Consider the following 23,838-nt stretch of genomic DNA (forward strand, 5'->3'; position numbering starts at 1 on the left):
AATAGAAAATATATTTAAAATTTTTTCAATAAGTAATAATATACTAATTTTTATTATCCTCAAAGAACGTCAGTGGGGATGCGCTATGAAATTATTTAGCGGCAAATTTATTGTAATATTATATAATCATAAAACTAACCTCATAATAACAGGCCTAATGATAAGAGGAATGTAACAGGCGTTCATTAATTTGAAATGCCAAATCCTCTTTATATTGGCTAAATTTGATGTTTTTGACAATATATCTCTGGCTGTCGTCGATACATGATCATCGTCTTTCGGCGCAACCCAGCACGAGGAGGTTATTGTGCTCGTCCGCTACGCCACTAGTCCCGGGACAGGCGCATATAGCCGTGCAGACTGTGTGGCAGCTCCCCCTGCCACAGAAAGATTTCACTCCATCTCTGTGAAGATCAGTGAGTGCAGCTCAAAAAAACGCATCGCTGACGAGCACTCAGAAAAGGAAGGACTTTATTAAATGCCCGGATCATCTATATACACATCAATATGAAAAGCGCACTTACAGTCAGTATTTTCTTATTTGCCATGGGTAGTTTATTATATTATTATTATTATTAGAATTTAACAAGTCTGTCTTTTGGGTTTTGTTATTCTACAAACCGAAAAAATGCGCATTTTCTATTCTATTTGCTTGTTGACCGATATTTTTTAGTAAAGTATAATGACGACCTATAGTATTTTAGTTATTAGATGTTAGTTATATTATGATATTGGAGTAATGGCACTCTAAATAAATAAAATAAATAAATAGACGTCCCCATTTTGGTGTCAGCATGACATTTATTTAGAAAAATAAATGTCAAATTCACAGAAACGTGTTAAATGCAAGGGTAAGTATTTATTTCAAATAACTTAAAAATGTCAAAATAGTTCCATCCCTGACACTGATTGGCAGGTTTCCGTGTAAGGCTTCGGAAATTCAAATGCAAAAGTAATTTCGATTCAGTTTGAGTTTTGGCTGGGTTACATGTGCGACGCAGAGAGAGTGAGAAAGCAGACAGTTATTAATATTGCTATTTAAATATGACAGGCTCATAACTCGTAGGATATAAGAAATAGGCTGCAGTTGCAAATGGACTTTGCATTTTCATTTGGAATTTGGCAGTCACTGTGCGCTCGCGAAAGTGAAAACGCAAACGGTAATAAAAGATTTGTCCACATATGCAATAATAAAATACAATTTGAAATTCCTTTTGGAAATAGTCTGGATTATCCTTCCCTAGAATTGAGGTATCGTGTTGTGAAGGCGCTGACTAACAGGTCTGGACAGTAACATGTCTGTACTGGACGCAACCAGCATGACGCAATGCTACAAAAATGACAATAAACCCATTATCTAGAGTGGATGCCGTGTGGTACTGTGTGTCACCCGGGTGATAAAGTAGACCTACTGAAAAATTATACTTAAAGCTGCAGTCCATAACTTTGTGTTTAACATTTACAATATTTATATAATAAGCGAGTACATCACCCCATTTTCCAAACCATGTTTTTGGCTTATTCTGAATTACTACAGTAGCCTACACCTATAATAAGTTTTTATAATCTGACTATTTTAGACTGGTTCTGGAAACTAGTGTAGGTGTAGCCTAGTACCTGCATGACTCATCATAGACATAAACAGAGAGAAGTAGCTCCAGCTACAGTGTTCTTCCGCAAGACGAATGCAGTTTATTGTCTGCTAGAGCGCCAAAAGTTACAGACTGCAGCTTTAAGTGAAGTATACAATTATGAAAAACGAGAAAGGAGATTCTTGTTTCATTATATTGAATCATATTTTCATTGCAAAGTGAAATTGGTTAAAGAGGGAACAAAGGCACAGGTAAAAAAAATACATAAAAAATATTTTTTTTTTAAAAACCTTTTGTCTAGTGCAGGGGCTCCCTGTAGCATGGGTGTACAATATGTGGGGAGGTGTACCCCCAACTTTTAACACTCTTTCCCATGCACTTTTTCTTGGGCAAGTGTGTTCACGTAGACGTTTTAAGGGACAATGTGAATAAATCTAGATTTAAAATATAGCTGCAAGCAGCAGTTATGGGGCCAAGCACTCCACCGCAAATTGAGGAGCTAAGCATGGCATGAAGCATCACACCCAAATGCAACAATGAGCAATTACAGCAATTTTAGGATGTTTGTAATTTAACTGACTGAAAAATCATAAATACAACCACATGATTAAATGGCTTACCACTTTTGACCAACGGGTCAAATAATCTGTAATCAAATAATCTTGGTGTGTTTTAAGACCGACTGCACAGATCCAATGTACAGAAACAGATCTGTTTTTCACCCATCTGTTTAATGTTTATTGAACACATAACATACTCTGTTATATGCCCCGAAAGGGATTAAGACATAATTATGCATGTATTTGACCATTCATGTGCAATAAGACCTGAAACAGATCTGAATTCATGATCACATGCTGTCTGAGAGAGTGTGCACACTTCATGTGTATGTCAACCCAAGAGCTCAATAATAAACCGTTCAATGAAAATTCCCATCAAATACACATTGTGTAGAGAACTATAAAGTTTACTCTTGTTTTTCTTCCAGTTCACTGGCCACTTACTGTCACGTATTTTTGAGAGAAAAGGGTGAATTTAGGTGATGTTAATCTGACAACTAACAACTAACATGTTTAAACGACAAAAATTAATTTACGCACATTTGACTATCAGAATAGGCTTTATCATATAGTTTATGACATAATTAACAAGTTTGTGGATATTTTAAATAATAAAAGAGCAACAAAATGGAAAGCGATACATATGTCATATAGCACTATTGTGCATGATGGGTCAATATGGAAGTAATAAGATGATACGCAGAGATTATTTCATTTTGTAATATTGTGTTTTTGTATTATTACCATTGTCCATTGACATAATATTTTACACACATACACACACACAAATCAAGCTGTCATTTCATGTACTCTTGGGGGCCCCCTGGTGGCCACAGAGGCCCTAAGCAGTCGTTTAGTTCGCTTACGCCATGGGCCAGCTCTGACATGAATTATACATTATTATAAGTATGAAAATGTCCAGAGATTTAATGTTATTAGATATTTAAACATTTAATTTATAGGGCATTTGCCCCACAGGTGTGTGATAGCTGGTAACTGGTAACCTGACTAGCTAAATAGCTACCTGATGCTAACAAGGTTATTTTTCATTTTTCATTTTTATTCAACCAGCTAGTTAGAATATATTTGATGGAAAAGGAAAGGATTTGATGTTCAGAACAGAGTAACTAGAGTATTATAGGGTTTTATTAAAAAAAACTGTTAAAATACAAAGTGTATTATACCATAGAGCTAATGTACATTATAACAAATGCCTGCAGAGGGCGCCAATTGCCTGACAATGATTTTTACAATTTACTGCGTGATAATCCTTGTTTAATATTGACCGAATATTTAATTCAAATGTCAAGTTAATCTTCATCTACGCATGTAAAATAATTCAAGCCCATATATTAAACCTGCATCGCATATATTCATTTAATTGAATTGTAGCATCTGTGAATTCACGATAGCACTATTATGATGATTTTTTAAATGAGTTTAATATGTTGTGTAAACTTGGAAAACAGCCTAATAATGCTTTTCATGGATTCTCATCCGTGGAATGCGCCACTTCCGTTGTTTTTTTTATTTTTCATGGGCAAAAATGCAATCGAGGATTTTTTAAATTGAGCATTCAAACTGAATCATGACAGCCCTAACCAGTACCCCCCCCCTCCCCAAAATGATGGGGGTGTGAGAGAACATCGAAGCCGGTCTTGCACTATGAATCGTTTTCACCCTCTGAAGCAGATGATAGATAGATAGATAGATAGATAGATAGATAGATAGATAGATAGATAGATAGATAGATAGATAGATAGATAGATAGATTTAGATGGATGTGTTCTAAGTTATATCTCTCACTGTTTCTCTCTGTTCTTCAGGTGTGTTTGTGGATACAGATGAACTACAATCAGTGTCACTGCTGGAGGGAGATTCGGTCACTCTATACACTGATGTTATTGAACTACATGAAAATGATGAGCTAGAATGGAGGTTTAAAGGAATTCTCGTTGCTACAGTCAGTCATGACCCCAATGGTATCTCAGTATGGGTTAATACTGATGGGGCATTAAAAGACAGACTGCAGCTGAAAAATCAGACTGGAGATCTTAAGATAAGAAACATCAGAAACACAGACTCTGGAGAGTGGAAAATAAACATCCTCAGCACCATAACATCTGCATCAAAGACATTCAACATCAGTGGTGGGTGCCTCACCTTTTTTTTTTTTTTTTTTTTTTTTTTAAATTACGACCTTATCACTCTCTGAAAAAATGTTCACAGTCAAATTCAAAATATTGGAGAGGTTTTTTTTTTTTTCACCCAGCCCCTCCTCCTCAGACTTGACGAATACACAGGTTGCCAGATTGACGACACAAACAGGAACGAGTGCACTTGGCACTTCGCATGACTCTTGTGTTTGACTTTACAATGACTTGGTTGTGTGTGTGTGTGTGTGTGTGTACACTTAAATGGGATTCAGTAGAATAGTTTTAGAATAACATCAACACCAGACAGAAACTGAATGCACGTCACATCTCTTTTGCATTTTATCTCGTTCTATAGCTGGGGTCTAGAGACCCCGATCAGCTCACCAAAAATATTTTTGCTACTGCACATCAATTATTAATTATAATCACACACACTTGTATACTTTATATTACTGATCACTATGTAAATCAATTGACCAGACTACGCATGACATGAGTTCGCACAGATTAAAAACTTTTTCAAACCATCCTCTGCTCCGTGATGTTTTGATAGATAGGCTGCAGAAAACCGAGTCTGACCACCAGATGTCGCTAATGCGCTGAGAGTCTGGTATGCAGTGCCCTGCACGGCCCGGGCACTCCAACTAGAAATTGTGACAATTATGAACAGTAAAATAAATATTTTATTGCATAATGCCAAACCTTTATATATATAAAAGCCCTATATATTCTCCTCAATACATGTTTAAGCAATAGCTTCTATGTTGTACATTATGATAGTTAGTGTTCACCATATTTGAGTTCAGTTTATAAAGCTGTCAGATGAGTCCATTATGATATCAGACCTCTCCAACTCAAAATGTTCTAGTGACTTGTTACAGTACATCTAAATTTTTCAATGGAATGTTTGTGAATTGAATTTTGATAATTGTGGCAATGAACTGTTAACAAATAATTAGTTTAACAAGCAGTGTTGTTGGCACAATTGAATATTTTTACAGTTTAGCAATTACATATGGCAATTGTATATGCCTCACTGTCTAGATAAAAACCATTGAATAAATAAATGTATACTGTAGAAAGTTGCATGATGTTTATTATACTAAACTCAATGATCTCTGTTAAATCTGTTTAGTGACAGAGTTTTAAAACTGATGACTGACAGAATCTGTTTGTGTTTGTTCTCCAGTTGTGCCTGTAGATGAATTGAAGCCAGTGTCAGTGCTGGTGGGAGATTTCTGTCACTCTCAACAGTAATATTACTGATATACAGAGAGATGATGTGTTACGGTGGAGGTTTGGACAGCAGAAATCTCTTGTAGCTGAAATCAACAGAACAGCTGGAATCTTCAACACATCTTCTGATGGTCCTGATGGGAGATTCAGAAACAGACTACAGCTGAACTGTTTTACTGGATCTCTGACCATCACAAACATCACAATCACAGACTCTGGACTTTATGAAGTTGAGATCAGCAGTACCAGCAGCAAACACACCATACACAAGACATTCACTGTGACTGTCAGCGGTGAGTCCATCAATGTAATAAAGAATTGAAATAGATCAGAAGAGTTTAGATGGAAATAAACAGTATGCATTACATTATCTGTTCAAGTCTAAGAAACTATCTTTGCGGTGTTGTGTTAGTTTAGTAAAAAAAGATTTTGATTTCAAAATGAGCTACTATTATTATTAAGGACAGTTGTCACACTCACGATATTATTTTATGATGTAGGGACACTGCAGCTGAACATGAAACATTAAAGATGGTTTGGCGCTTTCTATTGCTGTCTGTCACTGTAGATGCTTCTCATGCTAATCTCATTTCTGATGGATGTTTCCTGGATTCAACACTAATGATTTATGGGTGGTTTTATAGTTTGTGCTGGTATAGAAAGTGTTTAGTGTTCATTATTTGCTGTTGTGTTCAGTTTTATAATGAACTCAAATGTTCACCTGTGTTTGATCAGTTGATCTGATGAACACATTTCTCTTCTTCTCTTTGTCATTCCTTTGATGGAAATGTACTGTTAGACTTGAAATATGCCTTTATGACCAGTAAAGTGTTCCTGTAGAATTTATACTTTAATTAAAACAACTGAGAGTTAGATGAGCTTTAATAGACTTCCTGAGATTTGTGAAGTGAGAAGAGTTTAAAATCTTTCCTGTATGTATTTAATACATATCTGAGTAGCTTTTCCTTACTTATTCTTCGCGTGTTTGTTGTTGTGACAGATGCAGTGAAGTCACTGTCCAGTGATTGAGGAAGATTCTGTTACTCTACTGAGTGTTACTGAAATTACAGAAATGATGATCAGATAGTGTGGATGTTTGGTCTGATTGTCCTAGCTGAAATCAATAAAGCAGACCAACGATTCTACACATATGATGGTCCTGATGGGAGATTCAGAGACAGACTGCAGCTGGATCATCAGACTGGATCTCTGATCATCACAGACACCAGAACCACAGACTCTGGACTTTATGAACTGAAGGCAATTCTGTCAGTATATCACAAAAAAAGCAGAATCATTTATACCATAACTCTAAAAAAAATCAAAAATTTAAATGTAAAATTGATCTGATTTAAATCACAGCTCTAAGAACATTTCTAAAGTTACTCCTTATTTGAATAGTTAAAACCCCATAACATTTGTATCAAACTATTTAAGTTTCTTGGTGTCTCAGAAAGGTTTGGTGAAAAATACTGCATGATATCCATCCACTTATCATCCAAACTGCTTACCTATAGTGTGGGGATGCTGGAATCTATCAAAGCTTAATTAAGTTTGAGAACCTATTAGATGAGGTTAACGGAGGCTAATCAGAAACGAAACTCGCAGATCTTGTTTGACTCACCGCCCTAAAGATCTATGAGAAATTTAAAAGTGGCCACTTAAAAATGTGGGCATAATCCAGTGTACCCAAAAGCCTATAAATCTTATAGAAAACTCTAAACTAAATGTAAGCAAATTACTCATATGACTCTAAACTAAATGTTAAGCATGTAGTTGGTGTTATAACAGTTTAGTAAGGTTAAAAACACTGCTGAAGTCCCCTGAAATTACAATAATAACCACTAGATGATCACGCACTGGCTCATTCAACTCACAAATATAGTACTTCTCACAGTTTTTCTTTTGGATTTACATTTAGATATTATAAGCTCACTGTTTTATAATATTTAAAATCACATTTAGTCAAAGTTTACCACTTTTTTTTTTGACAGTTATGCCACATCATGATTACAGTGAAACCTGAAAATGGTGTTGTAAAAAGGAGACTTGCACTAGGTAACATCATTTTGTTACCTATCACTTATTTCAAAAAACAAAAATTAAAACAAAAATTTTTTTCAATGTGTACTAAACGAAAGTATGCTTAGTGTTAATAATGGTGTATTTAGTCAGTGACCGAGTGCAAGCGTGTGTGTCTAACATAACTGTATAGCTTCAGAACCTTATCAGAACATTATTATAAGGTTACAACAAGCACTGTAACATGATTAATAAATCATACTATGTACAGACAAGCAGATGTCACATGTTAAGCGTTTTCCTTGCATTCTTATTATAACGTTTTTCTATGGAAGGAAAACGCTTAAGGTGTTATTAAACGATTTCCATTCTTATTCTGGGTCTAGTTTGACTGTACATAGTAGGTATGCTTGATTAAAAATGTGTTACTGAGTTTGGTCTTTTAAAAACAAGCCACATTAAGCGTTTTCCTTATAACATTTTCTATGGGAGGAAAATGCATTGCGTTCTTATTCTGGGCTCACATGCTTTGTCTGTACATAGTATGATTTATTTATAAAGTATTTACTGACTTCAGTCTTTTAACAACTAATGAACAACTAATTATTAATATATGCATCACTCTGACAGAGTTAAATGTCTTTTTTCACTCTTTGTATTCATCATGTTTGTTTCGATGTAATTTAGGTAATTAGATTAATGCCAATCCATTTTGCTTATTTTTAGAATTGTTATATTGTTATAATAAAGCTGTTACAAACATTTTCCATAATAGAAAAAAAAAACATTAAAATGATATTTACCTCGCTACTCATGCCTCAATCAGGTCAAATAAATGTTTCATTAGTTGCTTTTCACACATTAGGTCTGATACAAAACACATAGCGGTATGTCTTTAGCCATTAGTATGTCGATCAATGAATTTCACCGAAAAACACATGCGCATTAAACATCCACTACGTAATGGATCTGATGCAGTAGGTCATCACACTACAGGCTTCATTTACATCCTCTTGGGAATCATTCAGGTGTTTCATAGACAGAACAGGTATTTCAACAATGTGTACAGAACTTTAATACTGTATGCTTACTGTAATGCTTTATATTACAGTAGTCCACTTTATACACACAATGACAAACACTCCATATACAGGTCCTTCTCAAAAAATTAGCATATTGTGAAAAAGTTCATTATTTTCCATAATGTAATGATAAAAATTTAACTTTCATATATTTTAGATTCATTGCACACAAAGTGAAATATTTCAGGTCTTTTATTGTTTTAATACTGATGATTTTGGCATACAGCTCATGAAAACTAGCATAATCTCAAAAAATTAGCATATCATGCAAACGAGCTATTAATCTAATCATCTGAATCAACTAATTAACTCTAAACACCTGCAAAAGATTCCTGAGGCTTTTAAAAATTCCCAGCCTGGTTCATTACTCAAAACCGCAATCATAGGTAAGACTGCCGACCTGACTGCTGTCCAGAAGGCCATCATTGACACCCTCAAGCGAGAGTGTAAGACACAGAAAGAAATTTCTGAACGAATAGGCTGTTCCCAGAGTGCTGTATCAAGGCACCTCAGTGGGAAGTCTGTGGGAAGGAAAAAGTGTGGCAAAAAAAACACTGCACAACGAGAAGAGGTGACCGGACCCTGAGGAAGATTGTGGAGAAGGACCGATTCCAGACCTTGGGGGACCTGCGGAAGCAGTGGACTGAGTCTGGAGTAGAAACATCCAGAGCCACCGTGCACAGGCGTGTGCTTTTGAACCAGAAACAGCGGCAGAAGCGCCTGACCTGGGCTACAGAGAAGCAGCACTGGACTGTTGCTCAGTGGTCCAAAGTACTTTTTTCGGATGAAAGCAAATTTTGCATGTCATTCCGAAAATCAAGGTGCCAGAGTCTGGAGGAAGACTGGGGAGAAGGAAATGCCAAAATGCCTGAAGTCCAGTGTCAAGTACCCACAGTCAGTGATAGTCTGGGGTGCCATGTCAGCTGCTGGTGTTGGTCCACTGTGTTTTTATCAAGGGCAGGGTCAATGCAGCTAGCTATCAGGAGATTTTTGGAGCACTTCATGCTTCCATCTGCTGAAAAGCTTTATGGAGATGAAGATTTCGTTTTTCAGCACGACCTGGCACCTGCTCACAGTGCCAAAACCACTGGTAAATGGTTTACTGACCATGGTATTACTGTGCTCAATTGGCCTGCCAACTCTCCTGACCTGAACCCCACAGAGAATCTGTGGGATATGGTGAAGAGAAAGTTGAGAGACGCAAGACCCAACACTCCGGATGAGCTTAAGGCCGCTATCAAAGCATCCTGGGCCTCCATAACACCTTAGCAGTGCCACAGGCTGATTGCCTCCATGCCACACCCGCATTGAAGCACTCATTTCTGCAAAAGGATTCCCGACCAAGTATTGAGTGCATAACTGAACATAATTATTTGAAGGTTGACTTTTTTTGTATTAAAAACACTTTTCTTTTATTGGTCGGATGAAATATGCTATATTTTTTGAGATAGGAATTTTGGGTTTTCATGAGCTGTATGCCAAAATCATCAGTATTAAAACAATAAAGACCTGAAATATTTCAGTTGGGTGTGCCAATGATCTAAAATATATGAATGTTTTAATTTTTTTATCATTACATTATGGAAAATAATGAACTTTTTCACAATATGCTAATTTTTTGAGAAGGACCTGTATATACAGTCTGTGACTGTCTCTCCTCTCTATCATGTGCTGATGTTCACTCAGGTTATATAGTGCTGATGTTTATAGTGTGTCTGTTATAGATCAGACACACATTCACACTAATGACTGTTTCAGATCCAGGTCTGTCTCCAGCTGCTATAGCAGGGATTGTTGGGGGTGTTGTTGGTGTTATTATTCTGGTGGCTGTACCTGTAGCTGCAGCTGTACCTGTAGCTGGAACTAGAAATAACAATCACCAAAAAACACACAAACCATAAAATATGAAAAAATTATTGTGTGTCTGTAGAAAACTCAAACTTAACAAACTAAAAGTCTGATAACCATTAAGATAATAACAGATGAAGGGCGTTCTCAGCATGTTTGTGTTTATACTACAGATATTACTAAAAAAAAAAAAAAAACAAAACATCTTCCACATATAATAATGAAGTTTGATCTCAAATGCTTTTTCAGCATGTTTGTGTTTATAGGAGTGTGATGTGTCTTTATAGTAATGATGGTATTATGGCAGAGGTGTCCAAACTCAGTTCTGGAGCGCCGGTGTCCTGTAAAGTTTAGCTCCAGCTTCTCTCAACACACCTGCCTGTAATTTTCTAGTACACCTATAAGACCTTGATTATCTGCTTCAGATGTGTTTAAATTACAGTTGGTGCTAAACTCTGCAGGACACCGGCACCTCCAGGACAGAGTTTGGACACCACTGTATTAAAGATATTCAATATCAAACAGCATTACTGTGAAACTGTTCATCTCTAAACAGCATTACAAAAGAAACCCAGAAGTATTAGAGACAGCGCTGACCTTGTGCTTTGTAAAACTGAAGAACAAGCTGTGTGTCATTCTGAACATACTCTGAAACAGAGAAGTCATAATTTACTCAAAGCGAACCTAAAAAGAAACTTAGACATTAAACCAATAATAAATATTATTAAAGAAAGATAAATAGTAAAATGACTGTATACTGAACTAAATTGATTGAGTAAACTCGTTGCCTCAATTTAATTGAGTAATGGAGTCTCCCAAAACTACCATATTTAAGTTTATTTAACTTGGCAGTTTTGTAGACTATACTTAAATCACTCATTTCACCAAACTTGGTGCTTATTTAATGTACTTAAACGATCATGTTCACTTAACTTGGTTTAAATTTTAAGTGTACTTATAAACTCAACATGGAAATGTAACTGAAACCGCTGATGTTCTTATTTTTGACTGCACACTTTGTGCACACCAAACTGAAATGAAATATGCTGTTCATTGTTTTATCTATGACTTTTTATTGAGAAAATGTCACAATATTAATGAAAATACAGTAAAACCCTATCCTGTAATGGAAATGGTCACAGCCACACTGTAAATGTGGTAACAAAATGAGACAGTATCACAATTGGAAAAAACCCAATACAAAGGGTGGTGTTAAAGTATCACAGTGACGTTTCTTTAGCAAAAAGCTGGTTTGCTAGAGACTGCACTCTAGGCTTGAGAGCATTCTGTCCCATTCACATTAGTACACGCTGGATGAAATCAAACATGTTAGCGAGTGATTGTGGGTAATTCAGGTCTAGTGCGTAAATCAGACCGAAGAGAAGACAGATTGACTGTGGTAGGTCCTGCATCTTGTCCATCACCACTTGGCCTTCAAGAATTATTCCAATCGAAGAAAGTCAAATGCAAGGAGTTGAGGGGCTGAAGATCAGTGTCCTCAAATAAGATCCCCACTGGCACATCAAGGATAGTGTTACGATGATCAGACACCTAGTAGAAAAACACGTATAAATATAGTAATGTGATCAGGAATCAAAGGTTTATCATCAATGCATGCTTATCAGAATGTGCACAAAGTTTATAAAAAAAAATAAAAAATCACTAACCCTAATCCAACATTATATTGACATGTATACATTCAATTTATGTGAATGTAGATGCTTTCTGCAAAGAATTTGGTATACACTTTTTAAAGTATGCATTATAAATTACGTTTATTATTTTGAAGACTTGTACAAAAAAGTTGGCTACATTTGTATATTAAAGGAATACTTCACCTAAAAATAAAAATGTACTCACACTCAGGCCTTTCAATATGAGTTTGTTAAAGGCCTTCGGAATTGACTCAATGGGTTTTGGTAAGAAAAATATTCATATTTAAAACTTTTTAAAGTAAAATATCCAGCTTCCAGTGGAACATATTCAACTTACAGAAAAAGCGCACGTGATGTGATGTATGATGTACCTTAAAGGCACAAAATGTACACTGTACAAACTTATATTTATTCACAATAGAATATAGATAACATATCAAATGTTGAAAGTGAGACATTTTGAAATGTCATGCCAAATATTGTCTCATTTCGGATTTCATGAGAGCTACACATTCCAAAAAAGTTGGGACAGGTAGCAATAAGAGGCCGGAAAAGTTAAATAGCGATATAAGGAACAGCTGGAGGACCAATTTGCATCTTATTAGGTCAATTAGCAACATGATTGGGTATAAAAAGAGCCTCTCAGAGTGGCAGTGTCTCTCAGAAGTCAAGATGGACAGAGGATCACCAATTCCCCCAATACTGCGGCGAAAAAATAGTGGAGCAATATCAGAAAGGAGTTTCTCAGAGAAAAATTGCAAAGAGTTTGAAGTTATCATCATCTACAGTGCATACTATCATCCAAAGATTCAGAGAATCTGGAACAATCTCTGTGCGTTAGGGTCAAGGCCGGAAAACCATACTGGATGCCCGTGATCTTATGGCCCTTAGACTGCACTGCATCAGAAACAGGAATGCTACTGTAATGTAAATCACAACATGGGTTCAGAAATACTTAGCCATATCTAAACATGATCCAGAAGCACAGGCGTTTTCTCTGGGCCAAGGCTCATTTAAAATGGACTGTGGCAAAGTGGAAAACTGTTCTGTGGTCAGACAAATAAAAAATTGAAGTTCTTTTTGAAAAAACTGGGATGCCATGTCATCCGGACTAAAGAGGACAAGGACAACCCAAGTTGTTATCAGCGCTCAGTTCAGAAGCCTGCATCTCTGATGGTATGGGGTTGCATGAGTAGCTTGGCATGGGCACACACATCTGGAAAGGCAGCATCAATGCTGAAAGGTATATCCAAGTTCTAGAACAACATATGCTCCCATCCAGACATCGTCTCTTTCAGGAAGACCTTGCATTTTCCAAACATGACAATGCCAGAAACACATACTGCATCAATTACAACATCATGGCTGCGTAGAAGAAGGATCCGGATACTGAAATGGCCAGCCTGCAGCCCAGATCTTTCACCCATAGAAAACATTTGGCACCTCATAAAGAGGAAGATGTGACAAAGAAGACCTAACACAGTTGAGCAACTAGAAGCCTGTATTAGACAAGAATGGGACAACATTCCTATTCCTAAACTTGAGCAACTTGTCTCCTCAGTCCCCAGAGGTTGCAGACTGTTATAAAAAGAAGAGGGGATGCCACACAGTGGTAAACATGGCCTTGTCCCAACTTTTTTGAGATGTGTTGATGCCATGAAATTTAAAATCAACTTATTTTTCCCTTAAAACGATACATTTTCTCAGTTTAAACCATTTGATATGTCATCTATGTTGTATTCTGAATAAAATATTGAAATTTGAAACTTCCACACCATTGCATTCTGTTTTTATTCACAATTTGTACAGTGTCCCAACTTTTTTGGAATTGGGTTTGTAATTGTTCACCGCTAGAAGGCGCGTATTCAAAACAAACAAAGGCGTAGATTGATGATGCGGTGACTGAGTGTGGAATCATGGGAGTTGTGGTCTTCATCCCCACAGTCGATGCAATCCGACAGGACTCGGGCAGAAATCATGTTCATGGATGAGCTAATGATTTAATAACATAGTTGAGGCTGAAAGCTGTCGAAGAGAAACGAGGCCGCTAAACGAACGTGACACACAGCTCGAAAGCAGCGGAGCTTTTAATATGCCACAGTTGACCTCTTCCGCTCCTTCCGGTCCCGAGTATGTGAGGGGAAAAAAAAGAAGCGCTGTTTTATATACATTTTTAAAAGAAAAAAAAGGTAAAAATCTTACATATTGTGCCTTTAAGTGTTTTGCTCTGCGAGAGGCGTTACACTTCATAAGTTGAATACGGAAGGCGGTCTGCCGGAAGCTAGATATTTCACTTTATAAAGTTTTAAATATGGATATTTTTCTTACACATACACATGGATTCACTTCACATTGACTTTATTAACCCCCTAGAGCCGTGTGGAGCAGTTTTATGATGGATGGATGGACTTTTCTGAGCTTCAAAATCTCTTCCCCCATCACTCCCATTACAAAGCTTGGAAGAGCCAGGATAAATTTTATCATAACTCTGATTGGATGGCTTGAGGGTCAGTAAACCATGGGGTAATCATTTTTGGGTGAACAATCCCTTTTTAAAGCAGATGTACTTACTAAACATGACTTGAAGAAAGAAGAGTCTTCATCTCCGAGCATGATAGGCAGTCCTCGAAGAACAAGGGTTCAGACCTCAGCTGGCTGGTCTGACTTTAGAGGAAAACATGAAATTCTATTAATGCCAATCTATTTTAAGCATTGTTATGATAATATATGATTTAAATTAAGATTATCTATCATACATAACAAATTACTGATATAAAAACATAAATTAAATAAATTACATATATGAAATACATTTAAAAGGGTAGTTAAAAAGGATAATAGAAAATTCTGTTATCATTTACTCACCCTAAAGTTGTTCCAAACCTGTACACATTTCTTTGCTCAGCTGACCAGGAGTCCCCCTTCTGGTTTTAAAAATGTCCATGAACCGTGAACTGTGTCTGTCCAGGTTTTCATAGAATTCTTGCTTTAGATTTTTGTCCATAATTCTGTTGCACTCCATGCAAACCTGGGGGGAGACAAGGCCAGGTCACATAATCACACAAGCTTTTACACAGAAATGCTTTACAGGCTAAGAAATAATGCTGCTTTATCATGTTAAAGGAATAGACCACTAAAAAATGAAAATTTTCATTTACTCATGCTCAAATTGTTGTGAAACCACATGATTTTATTTCTTTTTAATTAATTATTTCTTTTTTGTGGAGTCAAAATGCAATACTTACATTTCCACATCTCTTTATCTCACGTCACCTGTAACAGAAAAAGTTGACAATATAAAGTTTAACAAAGTCAGTGCAAAAACAAAGAAAATTATATTAAAATTAAGATGGTAATCTTACAATGTTATCCAAAATAAACCTAAACATGCAAATAAAGGTCTCTGGCTCTAAAAAGTGACAATCATATAGATATGGCTGTTATTAAATACGTAAATCACTTTGTAGCTAATTACTGGTGACCAGTGTGAAGATGGCCTGTAATTTCATTTGATATCTTAGTTATCATACCGTCGTAAATCCATATCGTTACGTTACTTGATGGCTCACATGCAAAGTTTGTCCGGGAAATATTGTAATTATGGCTGTGTTTACTTTTATTATGGACACGTACCACAAGGATTTAAATTAACATATTTCACTAGTAGAAATCACACAAAAGAACTCTATATCTACATAATTTTACTTACCCACAAAGAAAAACTTCCGTCTTGAAATGTGGTGTCAGCAACCAAACAGAGAGGCCAAAAGCACCAATTTTGTAATCCACCAATCAGTGCTTTTGTTCTCTTGTTGCTAGGCAGAATTCCTTGCATGACCAATTACATTAAAGGAAGAACAGAGCGATGTTGAGTTTTTCTAAAGAATTAATCATGATTTTGAGCTCACAACACTTGAAATCTTAAGTTGATGCATTTTGAAAGTAAATAAGTTAAATTAACTCCTATTTTTAAGTGACAGGGCCAAAATGCAAAATTTTAAGTAATGTTTAGTCAACATTACTTGATTGTTTAAGTAAAGACAACATGATAAATGCAACATGAATTATCTGCTGGAATGTAAATTGTGGAAGAACAGCACAAGGATTGATTTGTAATTTGATAATGTGACTGGTTGGTCTACTAGGAATACATAGAAACATACATTACAGCAGGAGCACAGACTAATATTACTAGAAAAACACTTTCTCACCTTGTAAGATCTGATTTAATCAGAATGACTGGCTTTCTGGACCTTCTGATAGTAAAAGAGCACACAGGTGTTTTATCAGTCTGTCTGTTTACAAGATACCAGCTTAAAGTGAGTGCTTTTGAGTATGAATTATGACAAAGATTGTGACATTAAATCTGAGTTTAATTTGAGACACGTATTAACAACTAGATCGACAGGCAGAACTATTCTATAATATAACATATAGCTATAGGTTCTTGAGTGCCTGTGAAAATGAAAGATTTACAATAAATTAAAATCTGTTTGCTTTCAGAAAATCAGACTTCTTCAGTGCTGTAAGATATATATGATTTGGAGGAAGTGCTGTAGGAAATGCTGTAGGAAATGTTGGAAGATGGGTATGATGTGGATTCATTCCTGTTGTTCATTCACACATCATGATAACATTAACATCATTAATACACGTATAAAGACAGAGTCGACCTCGTCTTCATCTCTTCTTGATGTAATGATTTTACTGACTGACTTTCTGATATTAACAACACATCTGTTAATGTATTGGTAAAATATAAGAGTAAATTTAGCAGTTAACCAAAAGCTTCATTCTTTAAACAAATAGTTTATCTACAGCAGGAGCTCTTCCTCTGTGTTCATAACCTCAGCATTTCATGTTTGTTACTGTGGCTTCATTAATTCATTTATTAAACACCATTATTACAATGCTGCATCAGTGTTATATGATGAGTTCAGACTGTTTGTTTTTCTCTTTTTCCCCCTATATTTAATCAAAGATAAGGAGGTTCTTCAGAAGGGAGTCCTACCTTTGATTAATGATTCAATGATGAAATTGTCCAAACCCGCTGAAACAGAAAACAATACACACATAAACATTTATAGAAACTAATCCAGTTGAGCTTTAGTTCCAGTTAGAGACTTTAGTTTGTTTTGTGTAATATGAAATGTAACAGAGACTTTAGTTTGTTTTTAAATAAATAGATAAAAAAGCTTTCATTTATTACTAATTCTAATAAACAACTGATATTATATTTTGCTCTTTTGAGCCAGTTTTACTGATTAACCTATTACTCATTTTGTTGCTCATTATATTTGTTTTTGTTTTTATCTCACAATAGTTAATGTTTGTATTTTATAATTTGTGTTTGTTTTTATTTGATACTATTGCTCGTATTTGTGCTTTAAGTGTTCATGCTTTTATATTTTGTAGATAACTTTAGTTAAAAAAATGTTTTTAAAAAAACTTTGTATAATATAGTATTTTCAAATACTGTCTGTCCCCTGATTCCTTCAGCTTTTTCTCGTTTATAAACCAGTTATAACAGGAAACACATCACAGTGTTTTTAGTTTAGATTTCCAGTGTTATAAAAATTAAGTCTGGTGTGTGTTTGATAATGTTTTCTGTATATGAGTCTGAGAGGCTTTTCACTGATTTATAGAGTTTAAACTCTTTATTTCAGTCATTGATGGTGAAAAGATCACATCAGTTGAATATAGAGAAGCGTGTTTGTTCACACATCACATGTCCCATGTTTTCATGAGTTGTACTGAACAGATCAAATATTTGATTGTGATCAAATGTGGATATAAATATCAGTCTAAACCTTTAGACTATAGGAAGTCTAAAAGCAGGATTTATGTAAATGTAAATTTGATTTGATTTGAAACAGTAATACAGTATTAAACACAGATGTGGTCAAATGCATTGTGAAAGAAAAATAACTTTAAAAACCACAAAAAAGCCTTCCTAAACCAATTTCCCCTTTCTTTACACTCCTTATCCATACATTCCACTAATAATATCATCATAGTTTTTGTCTGGTGTGGACGTCTTTTACAAGAGTCCTGACCTGCCATTATGACTTATATCTGAACTAAGAAAGACAGAAACAACCAAACAATCTGCCTTACAATAAATCCTGTTGCTCACTCTGCATCAGTCTTCCTCACCTATTATTATGTTTTTTATGTTTCTCTTTCTCTCTGAAGAGTTTGACATTATAGATTAGTAAGTTTTAGACACACACAAATCAAATCCATCCAATAAAAGACACAAACTCCAATGCTAAGCTGTTTATCCACTCATCACACCACATTTCTGTACTGATGTAGCCTCAGTAAACAGCAGCTAGACTCTGATCTTAACTGAACACAATCACTAGAATGTGTGTAAATAGTGACAGAATTAAATTTTGAGGGTGAGCTATCCCTTTAAATTATGTATTCTGGTATAACGACTTGCAAACGGCGTCCATACGCCCTTGTACTGAATCAAGTGCACTGTGTGTGTGTGTGTGTGTGTGAGGTTTCTGGAGGTTGTTCTTTGTGCATGTCTGGTGTTTGTCGTTAGGTGGCGCTGTGCATCTACTTTGAAAGTTGTGCAGAAGATTCAGCCATTTCAGATCATCACTGCGCGTTTTAACTTTGACAATAATCTACAATACGATAAAGACCCGTAATTATCAGTGCAGATATAATCAACACAGTCCTCCAGTAGTTATATTGTATTGTGCTCTCTGTCGATCTTCAAGCGGTTTTTCAGTGATTCTTTCATTCTGTCAGTCTGTTCGACTCTGACACACCCAGAAACAGTTGCGCAGCTCATCACAAACACTGATCATCTTCAGAAACAGATTGTACTGAAGTTTGCAGCAGTATGAAGAACATTTTATTATACTTTCTAATCTCACTGTCCACTGAAGGTAAGGTTTATTTCTTTAAAAACTTTGTTTCGCTTTGTTAAATCTGGACATGCTCGTTTGTAAATATATATTTAATATTTTATATAGTATGTGTTATTTAATTATTTGGTCAGTCTGTATGGCTGTTCTTTTGTTCATCAGGTGTGTTTGGTGAGTCATTGTCAGTGAAGGAGGGAGATTCTGTCACTCTGTTCCCTCAGCTTACTGAAATAAAGAAAGACGATGTGATAGATTGGAGGTTTGGAGACATTCTCATAGCTAGAGTAAGAAATAATAATAAACCCTCAGTGTATGAGGATGCTCTTGATGGGAAATTCAAAGGCAGACTGAAGCTGGACGGTCAGACTGGAGATCTCACCATCACTAACTTCAGAAACACAGACACTGGAGAGTATGAAGTATCTAACATCATCAACAACTTTAGGAAGACAATCAGTGTCACTGGTGAGTATTAATGCATTTGAATGTTATGATTACCATATTTACACTTTCAAGGAGTGCTAAGTAATTACTCTGAAATTGAATTGAAAAATAGGCAAGATGTGCCTACTGTACGTCTCAGTATCTGTTCATGTTTCTTCTTCAGTTATGTCTGCAGTTGAAGTGAAGTTAGTATCAGTGCTGAAGGGAGATTCTGTCACTCTACACACTGATCTTACTGAAGTACATGAAGATGATGTGATACAGTGGAGACACGGAGACACTTGTGTAGCTGAAATCAATAAAACATGTGATGGTCCTGATGGGAGATTCAGAGACAGACTGAAGCTGGATCATCAGACTGGATCTCTGAACATCACAAACATCACAACCGCAGACTCTGGACTTTATGAAGTGAAGATCAGCAGCAGCAGACGCACCATAAACCAGAGATTCAGTGTTACTGTCATCGGTGAGTAGATCAAACAAACAACAGATGGTGACAGGCTTTGTACGTGATTTTGTTAAAATTGATATTGATATAAAAAATGTTTGTGTACCAAATCACCTACCCTGCCTTTAAGCTATGAAGATTATCTGACGTTATAAATCATGTCTGATTTATCGGGTCATTTATTTTTTTTCAGGTTAATCTCTTAAAACTGTTTTCCTTGTGTGTTTGTCGATGCAGTCGGGTTTATGTTTATGAGGGAAGGAAGTACTGTCATACTAAACACTGATACTGAAATACAGAGAGATGATGAGATACTGTGGAAGTTTGGAGATGAAGTCATCCGCATTGATCGCTTTAACAGACGTGTTGACTCCAGATGGAGAAACATTTCTGTGAGTGATAACGGAGACCTCATCCTCGCTAACATCCAGAGTGATCAGTTCGGGGATTATGACGTGGAGATCAAAAACAAAAGCGCTTTGAAGAAATTACAGTATAAGGTTAAGGGTGAGTAGCCTAGATTTTTATTATTTTTATTTTTTTTATTGTCAATTATCTATAATATAAATATCATATGCTGAACATTGTTACAAATAAAGGTCAAGGTATTTTATTTAATCATTTGCTATGGCAGATTTTCAGTTGTTTATCAAACCCAAATAGTTTTATTAAAGCAGGAGCACTTACTCTGTGTTTTATTTCTGTTTCCTCACAGATGTGAAAGACTATGTCCTTCATTAATACCAGACAGGTACTTAAGTGAACTGTCTGAACGCCCTGAAACAGAACAGCAGTAATTTATAGTCACTATAACAATGTACACATACAGAGTTACTGAAGTCAAACCATTTTTTAATGAAACTTATGAGTAAAGACTTTCATTTGCTTTGACACAAATATAGAAGCATGCTTTGATTTATGATGAAATTGATGTAACCGTTTGTACTAATGCTGATATTGCACTATTCATATGTGTATTTTTTTTTTTTTTTTGCACTAAGAGCCAGTTTGACTGATTTATGTGCTTTTATTCTTGTGTCTTTGTTTTTATTTGATGCTCTTGCTCCGTTGCATCGCACATAGTTGTGCTTAATTGAAGTATTCATGCTTAAATATTTTAAAAGACTTCTGGAAATCTACTCTGTGTTCATACAGGACTTACAGATGATCTTACTGTCTAACACTTCATTCCTTTTCACTAAGCTTTTGTTTGTTTATAAACCACTGTTATTACAGGAAACACATTTAGTTATTACAACATTATTAGTATTAGGAAAATAAAATTTTGTGTGATTAATTGTTTTGTGTGATTGTTAATCAGTTTCAAGAATTCAGTGTATGAGACTGAGGCTTCACGCTGATTTATATTGAGTTAAATTTTTTTTTTTTTTGATTATTTAAGTCACTGATGAAAACTTTACACATCCCATGTTTTCATGAGTTTTAATGAATAGATGAAATATTTTATTCTGACCAAATATCAGTCTAAAGGAAGCCCAAAAGCAGGATTTATTTAAAAAAAAACACCAGATTAAATCCTGGTCCAAATTTACATTTTTAACAACTGGGCCCAGAGTACTGATATATATATAAATTGCTTGTTGTTCATAGAATATATATGTATATATATATATATATATATAAAAAAACTGTTAATAATCAACTAAATAAATTTTGCTTGTTGTTCAGGGAAAACTGTTAATAATGTATTAATTTTCTGTTTGTGAAAAATGCGTGAATGTGAATTCTGCCCAGGAGGGGCACAGAACACAAGTTTCAGTGGGTGTTTAGCATCGTTATAATTTAATTTTGCCCATAAAACAAAGTGATTGCTATTATTACGTCATGATTTTGCACTGGCCCGATGCACATCAGAACTGGCCCAAACATTTCTTTAAAAATCACAGCTAAAATAAAATGGCATTATAAACAAATTACACATTCTAAAAAATAAAAAAAAAATACACCAACGTGCTAGACAGCAGAGATGTTCACAAGTCTTTAACCTGGAGTCTGAGTCAAGTCTGAAGTCTTTGGTCACGAGTCCGAGTCGAGTCTCAAGTCATTTAATGGCTCGCTAAAAAATCTGATTCAGAATCCTCATGTTCTGAAATCTTTCTGTAAGAAGCATATTGAAGCTACTTGAGCCGATACAAATCTCCATCTACTACCTGTCTGATGGTCATGTTTTTTTTTTTTTTGGTTATGGTATGATTAAAACCAGATTAAATTAAAAATTAGTAACGTTTTGTTTTAAAAATATTTTTATTGAAATTACACATCATATGTCATATTATATGCCCCCCTCCCCCACGCCCAAAATGAACGTGATTTTGAGGGGGACTCAAAGCAAATTCAGTTCACTCTAAGCACGGATTAATTGTTCACCTCAAGACTAACTTTGTGCACTAACAGCATAATAACAATAAATATTGAATTTTGCTTTACTTTAAGGCCAGTTGATATCTGCTGTACTTTATCAGTTAAGGCTCAGATTTTTTCCTTAGGCACAATAATATTACAGACCCATACCAGCTGGTTCAATATGAAATTAGGCCAATTCCAAAAGCAATTCATGCATGTGTGAGGTAGGTTCTTTAACATATTTCAAAGTGCATTAGATTTAGTGGAAATTATGCTGATGTTATTTAAGGTATTGATCTCAGACATTTATGTGTTATACGACAACTAATCCTAACTCTTATTCTTCAGATCTCTCATAGCAGGAAAAACAGACACTTTGGAGAAGGTGATAAGCTCTGCTAGTACAAGAAAAAGCAGCCCTGCGCTCTGCTTGTTTCTACGGATGGACACAGAGATGTTAAGAGGTAGTTCAGCCAAAAATGAAGATTCTGTCATTTACTCACCTTCACGTCCTTCCAACCCCATAAAACTTCATCTTTGAAACACAAAAAAATAAAATCAAATCCTTAATTGGTAAGATTAACTGAGAGATTTTTTACCATCCATTGAAAGTTCATATAAATCTTAGTATCCCAAAAAGTCAAAAAGCTGTTTTAAAGTTATTCCATATGAATTGTGTTTTTTTGGAGATATGATGGCTTTATATGATGAAAAACATATTTAATTAAGGTTTTTATTCACATATAAACATACATTTCATGTAAATTCATTTTCTGAAACATTTCTGGTTTCTAAGTTTTGGTTACATGGACTGTCTCTTAAGAGAAAGCAATCTTTCAGGTTTCATAAAAAAAATAATAATAATAAAAAAATGATGCCAATTTTCATTTTTGGGTGAACTATTCCTTTAAAATAAAGACAGGAAAACCTCATGCACACTTGAAAGTCCTTGGATGCTTTATGCTGTCACTTCCCTGAAAATGAAGCTAAAGATTATGATTTTCCATTGAATTGATGTTAAAAAGCTCCAAATATCAGGACAACTGTTTTGGACAATTAAAAATATTTATGTTATTTCTGTTGTAAATTGTTTTAAACTGTTGTAAATTCTTCCTCAAATTTCTATGCAATGCTAAAAGTGTAAATCATGTAAATAAATGTTAAAGAAGGTTTTTTTATCGCTATATAGGGCTAACATATTTTAATCACAGTATATTTATTGAACACAAGTTAAATACTTTTATTTATCAAAAACAAGCAGAAAACAGAACAAAAGTTATTGTTTTGAACAAGTATTAACTTAGACATTATAAAAAACATAAAACAAAAATGACTGAAAAGAGCTCTTATGTTCTTATAATAACATCACAAATTACTTTTCATAACATATGATTGGATAATAACTTTTCTGGGTCATTAGATCAGTTAACCCTGAACCCGATAATCTTTTGTAGGTATATCTTATATTATAATTATGTACACTCTCATTGTATATAGGCCTATATTTCTGGTTACGGTGCGGAGGCTTTTCATAGACACTG

At 35.1% G+C, this 23,838-nt stretch overlaps 1 protein-coding gene and 1 pseudogene across 1 annotated transcript; both read left to right on the top strand.

Moving 5' to 3' along the window:
• Positions 1 to 23,838, top strand: part of LOC109062242 — a 995,865-nt pseudogene that overhangs the window by 616,332 nt on the left and 355,695 nt on the right.
• LOC109074518 lies at positions 18,702 to 21,230 on the top strand. The gene is made up of 5 exons (XM_042748995.1): positions 18,702 to 19,059; positions 19,201 to 19,503; positions 19,646 to 19,951; positions 20,171 to 20,440; positions 20,649 to 21,230. Exons 1-5 carry the CDS (start codon positions 19,014 to 19,016, stop codon positions 20,672 to 20,674), a joined length of 951 nt encoding a protein of 316 aa, XP_042604929.1. The 5' UTR covers positions 18,702 to 19,013; the 3' UTR covers positions 20,675 to 21,230.

The sequence above is a fragment of the Cyprinus carpio genome, chromosome B22, assembly GCF_018340385.1.
Source record: "Cyprinus carpio isolate SPL01 chromosome B22, ASM1834038v1, whole genome shotgun sequence".
NCBI lineage: Eukaryota > Metazoa > Chordata > Actinopteri > Cypriniformes > Cyprinidae > Cyprinus > Cyprinus carpio.